The 12,688-nt window shown below is 34.2% G+C and overlaps 1 protein-coding gene across 1 annotated transcript; it reads left to right on the top strand.

Moving 5' to 3' along the window:
• The first annotated feature begins 3,870 nt into the window (after nt 1-3,870).
• Nucleotides 3,871-10,740, top strand: LOC21388171 (polyamine oxidase 1). Its single transcript, XM_024166272.1, has 10 exons — nt 3,871-4,139; nt 4,239-4,488; nt 4,578-4,709; nt 4,789-4,850; nt 5,006-5,160; nt 6,845-6,988; nt 7,859-8,008; nt 9,249-9,503; nt 9,933-10,014; nt 10,113-10,740. The coding sequence occupies exons 1-10, from the start codon at nt 4,088-4,090 to the stop codon at nt 10,322-10,324; spliced, it is 1,494 nt and encodes a 497-aa protein (XP_024022040.1). The 5' UTR covers nt 3,871-4,087; the 3' UTR covers nt 10,325-10,740.
• The last annotated feature ends 1,948 nt before the right edge of the window (nt 10,741-12,688 follow it).

The raw sequence follows: 12,688 nt of genomic DNA, 5'->3' as shown, positions 1-12,688 counted from the left end.
TATATATATATATATATAGCAGATCGAGTATGGTCGTCTTTTCTACAATTTTTATATTTCGGGCCTACCGAGTTTTTGTCTTAAAAAGAAAACTCTTTCACATCAATTACCCCATCTTGTTGAATGCATGAAAAGAAAGAATTTGTTGTTTCACGTACTCTTTTCCTCAAATGATGCAATGAGATAAGTTAATACATTTGTAATCAGAAAAATCAAACCAAGTTAAAAAAGCTAGCACTTTTTTTTTTATAGTAACTTAAAAAGCTAAACATATTATGGTACCAATACTTATAAATGGATTTTACATATACAATTTATCTAACGAGACATGCTAAATGTCTCTTTGATTGTACAACAACTTAATTCAATGGTCAATAATACATCGTTCAATCATAGATCAACATTTTGATTTGTTGCACCACTAAACAATAGATAATCATCTTCTTTCAATAACAAAGTCAATAACCCTATTTGTTATCTTGGCCAAAGTTGTAACTTTTATAAAAAAAAAAAAAAAAAAATGTCTAGAGCGTGTATTTATAATGGAGAAAATTATTTTACTCTATCAGTGGAAATTGTGTTTTAACCATTATATCAGTTTTTTAGCAATTTGATATACAATAAGAGCATTTTTGGGTCGAGCGCCATAAATTTTTAATGAGCACATGCACATATCTCACTATTATAAAATTAGCTTAATAATTAAAAATAATAGTTCTTATCAATAAAATAAAATAACTTCTCCACCATAAAGATTCCCTTATTCAGATTGAGTTCACCATTTTCCTTTCCGAATTTTAAAGTTTTATTCGTCAATGTTTAATATTCCATTAAAAAAATGGCATTAACAAACAGGATACATGCATGCATGCCATTCTGTTTCCAAACTGGAATCATAGCCCTGTTAGGGAATAATATTACTCTTGAATTTTTTAAGATAATGGAGAGAGCTTAACCTGTATTTACTACTATAATAAATATTTCCACCAAAACTAACATATAAATTAATATTAAACATATAAAATAAAGCTAGACCTGCAAATGGCCGTGATTGAGCTGTGATCACAAATGTGACAGCTCTACCAATAAGGCTAGCTGCTTTCTCAAAGAAAAAAACATAAGTATACCAATAAGGCTATTAATAAAGTTCTGTTCATTTTACCGATTTAAATTTAAAATTTGAGTTTTATTATAGTAAATTTTTTTTAAAAATATTCACATTTAATTTTTTTACTATAGTAAAAAACTCTTATATAAAATCACATATTAATTCAAATTAAAAATTTAAATAAACAAACTAAACGGATATATATATATATATATATATATATTTATAGATTCGCTGTCACGTAAGACGACTTCCACGCGTGTGCACACAAGATTCTCTCAGGTGCACACATTAATTAAGGTTCACTTATTATTGTCTTTTTCTTTTTAATTTTTTTTTCTTTTGGGTTTAAAGCCTAATCAAGTTTTTGACTGCAATTGGATGACCCCTTTCCGACTCGGGTATTCATTATTCAACAATAATCAATGCCTTTCACGTTGTGATATGGACCACACGGGATCAAACCGCCCCTAATGATAATAATCCAACTTGTCTTTCTTGCCCTTCAATTCAAAGTAATGTGTGAAATTCCCTAAATACCCCTCCAAGTTGACTAATATACCCTTTACGTTTAATGCCTTTTTAGTGCTTAATTATCGTAATTAAAAAATGGCCTATATTTGTAGCTACATCCTCGGAGTTTATATGTAGCTACATCCTCGGAGTTTATATTCTCCGTGAATCCATGGTATGTTAATTTACAACTCTACCCTCGATTTCTTTGGATCCAATTCTTAACTATTATTTATCTTTATCTTTAGTTAAAGATTTCCATGAACGAAGCACTAGATTGAGCATTTTACCCCCTTATCCTAATTAAGGGACGAAGAGTTAAGCAAATCAAATCTTTATTTAACGACTTAATTAGGTAATGTATTCCGACTAATTAGCTAATGTCGCTTTTATTTGAGTGATCCTAGGTTTTAGGGTCAAATATTCACTAATTTATCTATTTTATTTGTTCTCTAAATACCATCATCATACAGTCAGATTTTTTTTTCCTTTTCACCCTTGAGTTATTGCAAATCGTCGTTCAAAAGCAATAGATCTAGACGAATTTGACAAACTTGCTCTCCACGAAATATGAACTTTTCACTTTCAAAAAATATAAAAGAAAAGTTACAAAGAAGCACGACCACTAAGCTATGTTTGGTTCATGTATTAAAATCATGTGATTAGAACCATTTTTTATTTACGTGTATTTTTTGTGAGAGAAAACACTGTAGCGAATCATGAACCATGATTCAAATCATTGTTTAAATCCTCTAACCAAATATCCCCTAAGCTACGAAAACTTCACGCTAGCACTCATATATGATGAATACGAAGTCATATATTAAGTTAATACATATAAAAAAATTTCCTGTAATTCATTGATAATTGACGCGTTTATATAAAATTTGATGCTTTAGAAATTGTTCGTTGCTTTGATTTGAGGATTTAATTTAAAAAGTAAATTAATGTGAGAGAAAACATTATAATAGAAAAATGTTGAATTTAACTTTTTGTGAGAAAACTTTGTAACAAAAATTTAAATTATGATTTGAACTAGCTAAATGAGTGGAACCTAAACAATTGTGATTCAATCTTAACCTTGTGTTTAGTATAAAGAAATTAAGAAAAAATAAATTGGAACTAAAAAAGGTTATATAACCCACGTGAGGAAAATATAAATGAAGGGTTTGATGTTTCTCTTATTATGTTTTGTTAGATTGTCTAATCTAACCTTTTCTCTCATATTATATAACTGTGGCTCCAAAAAAATTTTCATTAATTCCACTATTCCCTATTTTCTCATTTTTTATTCTCTTATCAAACAAGCTCTTAATTAGACTATGTTTGGTACTAGAAAAAAAAAACTATGAATTAAAAAAAAAAAAAAACATATAAGCTGAGTGTGAAAAATAGGAAGTAGAGAGAGGATCTCTCTTATGGTGTTTGGTAGAAAATCTCTCTTCTAATATATTCGTATTGGAGAGATTAAAACTTGGGGTCTCTATATAAATCAATTTCCTCATACAACCTTATCTCCTATTTTTCTCCTACTAAACAATTATAAGTCCCTAAATGTTTCCCTTAATCCCCCAACTCTCCATCTATTCCTTGTTTTTTTTTTTTTTTCTACTAAACAAGTTCTTGTGCTCCTATGCGAGAGACGTAAAATAAGAATGATAGAGAGAGTTGGAGGATGGAGAATATAAAGTACAAAAAGGATTATTATAATTTTTCGTATTGTTTAGCTTACGAGTTGGATAAATCCTTTTCTTAATGGAAGGATTCAATTTATGAGACGTTTAGTTCATAGATTCAGAACTATGATTCAAAATCATTCTCAGTTTACGTGTGTTTTTTGTGAGAGAAAATACTGTATCGAACAACGAACCATGATCCGAATCGTAGCCTTAATGAAAATTAGCCTCTCATCCAGCTCCTTTGATCTCCTCTCTCCAACAAATCGGGCATCTCTCTTCCTCCATCTCTTCATCTAGCCAAACACACTTTAGAGGAACCAAATAATAAAGTAATTGTAAACATAATTAGATTAGTCACAAAATACCGAAGGGTGAAAAGCGTAAATTCAGTTCCACCCCCTCTATGCCATCCCTAGCTTGCTTCTCACATCGACCCTTTTTGAAAAGACCACAATACCCATATCTAGTTTTGTCCACAATTGTCAGATGCAAGCGTCAAGACCCGTCAAAATAAATAAAGAAATAATATAAGCAAGGACGGAGAGCGATAGGGGAAAGGACAACGAAACTCGCTTACGCTTACACTTGCAAAAGCACAACTCCAAATCTCTCTCTCTCTCTCTCTCTAACCTCTCTACCTGACTAAGACCGAAAGAAAAAACCTATATAAACAGACTCCCGCTATTTCTGCATCTCTCGCTAAAAAAACCATACGCATTTGCGCAAACCTCTCTCTCTCTCTCTCTTCCCCCTCGCTCTCTCTCTCCTCTCTTTCTCCGTAATTTTCATGGATTCCCCCTCTCGCTCCTCCGTCATCGTCATCGGCGCCGGCGTCTCCGGTCTGTAATTTCAAGAATTCCGAACCGTTTTCTTTCTCTGGTTCTTTCTTTCTTTCTTTCTTCTGATTTCGTTTTGTTTGATCATGATGAGTGCTGTAGGTATATCGGCAGCGAAAGTGCTGGCGGAGAAGGGAATAGAGGACTTGCTGATTCTAGAAGCTTCGGATCGCATCGGCGGGAGAATCCGGAAAGAGAACTTCGGCGGTGTGTCGGTGGAGCTCGGCGCCGGGTGGATCGCCGGCGTCGGCGGCAAGGAGTCCAATCCGGTTTGGGATCTCGCCGCCAAATCCTCTCTCCGCACCTGCTTCTCCGATTATAGTAATGCTCGCTACAACATCTACGATCGAAGGTCCGATTTTTCTTTTTTCGGAAGATTTTTTTTATCGTTTGTTTGATTTGGATTGGATTGAAACAGGATCGTTTGTGTGGTTTTTTCAGCGGGAAGATATTCCCGAGTGGAATCGCCGCCGACTCGTACAAGAGAGCGGTGGAATCGGCAATTCAGCAGCTGAGAATCCAAGAGGCCAATCCTTGTTCTCGCGACCTCTACAAAGTCTCCGAACCGCCTTCGTATGTCTCTCTCTCTCTCTCTCTCTCTCTCTCTCTCTCTCTTCCCACTTCTTGCTTCTCAAATTGATTTTTTTCCCAGAGCGCCAAAAACGCCAATAGAGCTCGCCATTGACTTCATCCTTCACGATTTCGAGATGGCAGGTGGGTTTCTCATTTTCTGTTTGGGGGCTAAGAAAATCGGAGGGGGGAAAAATATCATTTATTCATTCTATATTGGGTTAGCTGCGTCCAAATTTATGATTATTAAAAAAAAAATCTTTTAAAAAATATTTCTTTTTGAATGTCCTTTGTTTCAGAGGTTGAACCCATATCGACCTATGTGGATTTTGGAGAGCGAGAATTTCTAGTTGCAGATGAGAGAGGGTATGAGCATTTGCTTTACAAAATGGCTGAAGATTTCCTCTTCACCTCCGGGGGTAAAATCTTGGATAGCCGCCTCAAACTCAATAAGGTACACAAATAATTTCATATGATTTTATCTTTTTGTTTTTTTTTTTGTTTTTTTTAAATGAGTCAATCATAACAATGAAAAAGAAGAAAAAGAAAAAGGGACGTAGATGAGTTAAATACAGAAGAAGAAGAAGAAGAAGCAGAAGAAGAAGAAAAGTAGTAGGGGAAAAGCTCTCCTACTTTTTCTGTTATGCATGTACTGTTGACATTTCTTTCATATATATATGTTTTTTAAATAGAGTTGAGATTTATTGACCCAACTTTTGGAGTTTATAGATAATGACGTTTTCTATTTCTTCCCCCATTATTTTGCTTCCTTAATCGTGATTATAATATCGCGAAAAAAACGCCCCCTTTGGCACCTTCCTTTACTGGGGTCAACCCACTTTTTAGTTGTTATTGTTTTTAAACAAAAATAATTCTGTTTTTTTATTCTACAGGGCCTGGATTCTATGCTTTAGGTTCATTCATGATTATATTCAAAGAGTTGTTGATTAATATCTTATAAAATTGCCATTTTTTTAATCTTATATCACGGGCAACCGCTTCCTTTTTAATTTGTTTTGTTTGTTTGTAATCTGTCAAATTTTCTAGAATCAAGTGTAACTACCAGACATAATCTACAATTAGATGCAAAATGATTGAACATCTAGGTGGCTATTGACTTGAATATTGGACAACTTTTGTGAGGAGTAATTTTCAGAATTGAGTCAAAAAGTCCTTCACACTATTAATATATGGTTTGAGTATCGATAAATTCTAAATGTAAAAGAACATGAACTTCTCTTCTATGCTAACTTTAGTAATATTGAAATACATAGTTCTCCTAAGATTTTTCTTTCTTGGTTTTTGGTTGAGATAATTGTGCTTCTTGACCCGTTGTAATAATTTCTGGTTTTGAAACTATAAGAATCAACATTCAATCCCAATGGTTTGGCATTTGACCTTTTTGTCGCATGTAATTCAGTTGCTCACAAGAAAATAAGCACTTTTTGAGTCCATGACCCCACAAAGAGCCATTCCTTGACCTACCAACAATATCTTTGATTTCAATCATAGAACCATGGATTGCCATTATCCTTTTCGGTCTTTTTCCTCTCACCTTATTTATTTTCAAAGGCCTTTTACCACTTATTAATAAGTAGGACCCCAAAAGGTCCCCAATTTGCCTTGTTCTGCAGTGTCCATTGTCTATTATGACTTGAGAACAATAACCGTTGAGGTGAGATGTCATATCAGCTCATATGAGGAACATGAAAATAGGAGTCTTGTCACTTTTTTTCCCCCTATCAAATTAGTTATTAATATTTGAATTATTTGATAGGGTTATTTTCATCATATCATAAAACTTAATGAAAGTAATTCAGACCGTATCCTATCCATGATAAGTGATATTTTCCTTTCTTAGAATTCCCGACTGCTTAAAAATAGTATCCACTTGGATATTTGTATTGTACTAATGATTCAATTCATTATGTCCAATAAAAAATTCTGAGCATATTCCCCTCCAATAAATTTTTTTTTGTCCTTTTGTTTAAATCTAATTTTGTTGACTTTTTCATGTTTTGACTGTTCAAAATCTTAGCTTGGGGGGTTGTCTTAGGCTCCCACATCTCAAGCGCTTTGATAATGGAGCATTTATATTATGATCTGATTTGATCTGATCATGCATGATTTTGGGGCAGGTTGTTCGGGAATTACAGCACTCGAGAAACGGCGTTACGGTAATAACGGAGGATGGTTCTGTCTACGATGCTGACTACGTTGTTTTGTCTGTTAGCATTGGCGTTCTCCAAAGCGACCTCATTTCCTTCAACCCATCCTTACCCGTACGTTTCATCTTCCTTTTATTTTTATTATGTCGTCTTTAATATATTTTCTTCCTCTTTTGGAATGACTATGCAATTACATACATATAATAATAGATAACATCTATATTTGATTTGGAGAATCTTTACCGTTCAATGTGCTTCCTCTTACTCTGGTTATTGTCCAACACTTTCTGATAAATTTGTCCGACATATGGTGGAAGCTAAAAGCTTGGGTTCCCTAGGATATGGGTCCATCTAGGTGGGAGTTCCAATCTCAACTTGCATACTTGTTTATATAGATATAGAGAGAGGGTATGGCCCACAACATTGAATGCATTTGGTTGTAGTCACTAGTCAGAATCCATAGACAGCTAGGTCTCATTCCCAACAGAAGTGTATGCTGGCTGCTGACGCCAGGGAAAGATTTTCGAGGTGTTGTTTTGTGCAAATCCTGTGGATTGCTGTATCTCTAGAATTCCAACCCACAGGATTACTATGGGATGCCCCATTTCTTGATTTGTTGGTTGGTGACCAAGCAGCATCTTTTTTTTTAAGAGAGAGAAACTAAGGATGCCCTTCTCCTCACTTTTATTTTTCATTTTAGAATTTACTATCAGTTACAAGTCGTGGTCACAATTGTACAATTTAAATCACAGCGATAAAATGAGGAATATTTAGATAACACTGATACATTTGTGTCATTAGAATTGTCTGGTTTAAATAATGCTGTTGGGAAAATAGCCCCCAGCTGAAAAATTCCCCTTGTCGCCCGTTCATTTTCTGTCTCCGGCCTCTAGCAATTAAAGATTGGGTCATTTGAAAGTTATTTTGGGGTTAGATTTGTATTTTATGAAACTGTATTAACTTATTCTTTTAATAATGGAACAGAGATGGAAAACAGAGGCCATACAACAATGTGATGTGATGGTGTATACAAAGATCTTTCTTAAGTTTCCTTATAAGTTCTGGCCTTGTGGACCCGGCAAAGAGTTCTTCATTTATGCCCATGAGCGCAGAGGCTACTATACCTTTTGGCAGGTTGGTAATTTACCTTCTTATTATTTCCATAGTTTTTGCCTACTAAATTTATCTGAACTTTACACTTCTTTTTGTGAAATTTCTATATGTTCTTTATGCGAAACGTTTTTGATAGTTTTATTTAACCAGATCTTTAATTGAAGATTACTTCATTCTTCCTTTTCCTCCTAAACGTCCCTTTCCAATCATAATGAAAGCAAGATTCGATCTTAAATTCAGAGACTTGATAGTTAGAGATTTTAACTAAATTAGCGCACCTTTGCAATGTGTCAAATTAATGCACTTTTAATTTTGAAAGCGTACAATTTTATTAAATTAGCGTTTACTTCTTGATGAAACCTGCTGATTTACTAAATAAAATAGATATATATATATATATATATATATATATATATATATATATATAAAGATTAATGTTGAGAGTAAAAGTTGGCACTATTTCTCCTTTTTTTTCCTTGAAAGGTTTTCTGTTTAAATTTTGATTACGACCTTGTCTGCCCTATGTTTTTTCACAGTTGGTTTGCATCGACCTCCATTTTCAATTTGTTAATAAAAAACTAATTCTTTCCCCCCTCATGTAGTGTTAAAAGACTTTTTACATTATTTGTCTTGTATAGTTCTTCCTTTGATGATGTATTTGATGTTTGTGTCGCTATCTTAGAGCTGGCAATATTTGTTGAAAATATGGATACATATCTGTCTCAGCTGTTGTTCATTTCTTTATTCCTTTAATCACTTATATTATAATCAAATTTCAGACGTATTGGATCTTTTGAATTGATCGTTTTGTTTTTACTGTGAAAGATTTGATTTAATTTAATGGCCACACGTGGCCTGTTGCATAGACATTGTGGGATCTCCTTTGTCTGTTTGGTTTCCAATGTTGTTTAGTTGATCAATGTGGATTCTGTAAAAAGCTAATACCTAATTTATGACTCTCATAAAATATTATGAGAGATTGATTAGCATAACACCTTATTTTAATATCGTCACGGAATTGGATTCCTCTCTATAATATTTTTGTTCGAACTACGGTATCTTTCAGCCATTCGATGATAAAAAAGTAGAAAATCGGTTGGAGAAACAAAAGCTGCCAAATTTTTAACGGATGAGATCATTTTTAAACTTGATTTGGTGGCTGAAAACAGGACGTATCTTAGTATTACGAGTACTTTTCCTTCACCTCCTCGCCGTCTTTCTTGGCCTAAATAGTCAAATTTGTATTTGATGTCATGATCAGCACATGGAAAACGCTTATCCAGGGTCAAATATCCTGGTGGTGACGTTGACCAACGGTGAATCAAAGCGTGTGGAGGCTCAACCTGATGGGGAGACATTGAAAGAAGCCATGGAAGTGCTTAGAAATATGTTTGGGCCTGATATTCCTGATGCTACTGATATACTTGTGCCTCGCTGGTACAACAACAGGTTTCAGCGTGGCAGCTACAGTAACTATCCTATTATCACCAATGACCAAGATTTTCATGATATCAAGGTTTTTCCCTATCTCATTTACGCCTCTTATTTCTTTATTATTATTGTTATTATTATTATTATAATTATTATTCACTTACAATCTTACTCATATCCCTGAAAAATATTTGTGTATGTATATGTGTTATTGTTTCTTGCACCCCTTGATAAGGCATCATTAGGATGAATTAAATATTGCAACGGGTCAATTTGGTTTGCTGAAAATGATTCCCTAATTAAAGTTGTCACTGCCTTATTCCTAAAGCCTCACACTACCATTTCTTAATTCAAAATTTTAAATGGGCATTAATCTGGTGATATTACTATTGGGGAAGTTTCCTTGGACTCTCTTGAGCATCCTTAGAAAACACAAAAAGCTTGCCTAGAAGTATTGACATAATTTAAGATGCTAAACGTTCTACAATTTGTTTGTTTTCTATGTTGCCATCAGACGCCGGTGGGACGGATATTCTTCACCGGAGAACACACAAGCGAAAGATTTAGTGGCTATGTCCATGGTGGATACCTTGCCGGTAAGAGGGAAAAAAAAAAAGAAAAGATCTTCACAGTTACTACAAACATGATTTGGAAGGTGTTACTTACATGTGAATGTTGTTACATGATCTAATAGGTATTGGCACGGGTAAAGCTTTGCTAGAAGAGATGGAGAAAGACAAGGAAAGAAAAAGCGAGAGTCAAACATTTTTGCTAGAACCCTTGTTAGCGTTGACCGGTTCGTTGACTTTGACACAGACAGATACAGTTTCGGGTCCTCACAAATGCGAAATCCCCACACAATTATACCTCAGTAGCAACATTGGCATCCAAGAAGCGATATTATGACTAGAAGAACCTTTATACAATCATCCTCACCTTGATGAAGCTGAAAATATGATCACAACGAGAGATGTCAAGAAGGGCTTGGACAAAAATTACTTTCAGGCCCTTGGCGCCATCCATGAATTTGATTGAAGAGGCCAACCAAATGGGGGAATATAATGTGCGGAAAGATGCACATTTTTTTCCCATGGAGGGCATATATGATTGTTGCTGGGGGGGTATATATCAAAATATCAATTGGGGCAACGTTTTGGAGGTCGGAAAGGGAATTATTTTTGGCATTAATTTGAAGATTGGTTCGTTATTGCAGGAATGGAGATTTAAGGGAGCAAATTGGGAATACTAGGGTTCTAATTGTACTACTTAACACTTCATATTAATAAGTTAATACAATTATATCATTTCTTTTGGTGTTAAAATTTTCCAATTCTTTGTTGTTTCTTCTTGATTCTTGATTAATACACTCCGTCATCCAGCAAAACAAACAAAAAGACGAGCTTTGGTTTCTGATTGCAAGGTTTTGATCATTATGGTCCAAAACCAGGCTACTGAAGTTCATAAAGAAGACGATAGAAAGTAGTGGTAATTCACAATAATTTTGAAAATGACAATAATAAAAGAATTTCTGTAGATTTTAAAATCCATGGAAAAGAGAAAAGATGATTCAGATGCGGAAAGTGGAATCCTTTTCTAATGTGTCTCATCTCTTTCGATCAATTTTGCGCAGAATGTGTCTCCTCCATTCTTGAACGTTTCATACCACTTTTCATTTCAAAAAAGAAGGTAGTTAATGAAAAATTTAGTAATAGGTCTAGCAATTTGCAGCCATATAAGGTTTTCGCAATCCATTTGTAATCCTGTATCCTTAAAAAATAATGAAACATTTACTCTTTTATATTAAATTTAGCATTTTCATTGTGAATCCAATAACCATTTCAAAACTGCAATCAATAATAAGTTCCCCTTTTTCATTGACAAAAACAGAGGATTTAAACCATTTGCAATCCATCAGGTAATATAAACCAAAAGACAATCTTCCATAATTTGAAATCCAAGGTAAATCAAACCACCTTTGATCATCAAAATAGCCATAACCCATATCATGTTTTTAGAAGAGCAAACCATAACCCAAATAAAGGCATGAAAAAAATAACAAATTGTTGCATTATAAGTGATATCAAAATCAACCATATCCAAGACGATTAAGTACGCGTAAAGTTGCCTACCGTTGACGTGCATGGCGCACCCATAAATTAAAAAGTAAGACTTGTCCAGAAAGTAACTTAGTCCTAAAGGTTTGATGCATTTTGTCCTGAGCCCAACCTAATTTTCTAGTGAACACGGGCGATGTAGAAAAAATGCATGGCTCCAAAATCAAACAATACAAATGAAGTTTGATTGACGATAGAAAACTGACTTTGTCACCACGTTAGAGATTCCTGCATTGACGTTGTTCCAAGTATAAGCATAATTATGGGCTTGTGAAACTAGAGGCGCTTCGAGACAGCTTTGATTGGTCTGCGGTCGCTGCTGAGGTCGCTGCTGCTGCTGCTATCGGGGCTGGTTCTGCTGCTATGGTTCTGCTTATTCAAATAGCAGTCCTCCGAATAGTGGCTCAGATATTATTCTTATGTTTCATAAAACAACTATGTTTTCATATACCCAATCCCTGACATACTCTTTATTGTACATTCTAAGACTCTGTTCATTTCACCGATTTGAGTTTAAAATTCGAATTTTATTACAGTAAAACACTATAAAAAACAATCACATCTAACTTTTTACAATAGTAAAAAACTCTCACAAAAAATCGCATCTCAACTCAAATCAACAAACTAAACAGACCTTAAGACTTTGCACTTCATCATCATTTTATATTTTAAATTTGACATGCCATACCATTCATTTCTTTCATTCATTATGATTCATCATGGTTACCCTTGGCTAGGCTTAAATAAATTTGGTTAAAAGTTTGCCATTCATACATTGTTCAAATTGCAAATAAGTTAGCCATTCACACACCCTCCCAAGTCCTAAAAAAAAAATTATAATCAAAACCCATGGCAGCAAACAATATTTATATAATCAGATCTGCGAAGTGCTTAGAGCATAAAAAAATGTGTTGTTCAACATCTGGTACACGCACACAATCAGTCAATCGCTACCTTGTCATTCTCCAAATAAAACACATAAATAAACCCAACCCTTAAGGGTCTAACATAATAATAAAAATAAAAATAAAAACTCAACACCAAATCAAAGAAAACCCAAAAATTCCAAAGTCAAACCACAAGTGGCAGAGATCAAAACCCATGATCCATAATTGCATAAGCAATACTTAACACACAATTCCTAACATAATTAATA

The sequence above is a fragment of the Morus notabilis genome, unplaced genomic scaffold, assembly GCF_000414095.1.
Source record: "Morus notabilis unplaced genomic scaffold, ASM41409v2 Scaffold340, whole genome shotgun sequence".
NCBI classification, from domain to species: domain Eukaryota; kingdom Viridiplantae; phylum Streptophyta; class Magnoliopsida; order Rosales; family Moraceae; genus Morus; species Morus notabilis.
This window is presented reverse-complemented; position numbering and strand designations above follow the sequence as displayed.

Bases quoted from the DNA above. Each gene is read 5' to 3' on its own strand.
- LOC21388171 (XM_024166272.1), top strand. From the start codon at position 4,088: ATGGATTCCCCCTCTCGCTCCTCCGTCATCGTCATCGGCGCCGGCGTC. The intron at 4,710-4,788 runs GTATGTCTCTCT...TTTTTTTCCCAG, and splicing joins AAAGTCTCCGAACCGCCTTC to AGCGCCAAAAACGCCAATAG. The intron at 9,504-9,932 runs GTTTTTCCCTAT...TGTTGCCATCAG, and splicing joins AAGATTTTCATGATATCAAG to ACGCCGGTGGGACGGATATT.